At 55.2% G+C, this 250-nt stretch overlaps 1 protein-coding gene across 1 annotated transcript in view; it reads right to left on the bottom strand.

Annotated features, from left to right (window-relative positions):
* The window catches only part of PSMD13 (proteasome (prosome, macropain) 26S subunit, non-ATPase, 13), a gene marked incomplete at its 5' end in the record, with an annotated part of 8,942 nt that extends 8,695 nt beyond the window's left edge, over positions 1-247 (bottom strand). Inside the window, 1 exon segment of the mRNA XM_010142897.1 lies at positions 206-247. Within this exon segment, the coding sequence (XP_010141199.1) occupies positions 206-247 (42 nt within the window).
* Positions 248-250: the final 3 nt, after the last annotated feature.

The following is a 250-nucleotide window of genomic DNA, read 5'->3' as shown; positions in this document are numbered from 1 at the left end:
CAAAGGAAAGAACAGAGTGACCCTGCACCTCCCTCACACCCCAACCAAACACCACCCACCCACATCTAGAGTGTAAACCCCCAAAAGCTGAATTTGCTTCGTTACTGCACCTCCAGGGACCAGACTTGTTTCTCACCCGCACAAACCCACCCAGCTCATCCCCGCTCAGTACAATAAAACCCTCGGGAAGACCCGGGCACTTCACCTTGATGAGTCCATCTCCCTGGGCGAAGCAGGGGTCCTGGACGAA

The sequence above is a fragment of the Buceros rhinoceros genome, unplaced genomic scaffold (assembly GCF_000710305.1).
Source record: "Buceros rhinoceros silvestris isolate BGI_N320 unplaced genomic scaffold, ASM71030v1 scaffold22949, whole genome shotgun sequence".
NCBI lineage: Eukaryota > Metazoa > Chordata > Aves > Bucerotiformes > Bucerotidae > Buceros > Buceros rhinoceros.
Note: the sequence above shows the minus strand (reverse complement) of the source record. Positions and strands in the feature narration are given on the sequence as shown.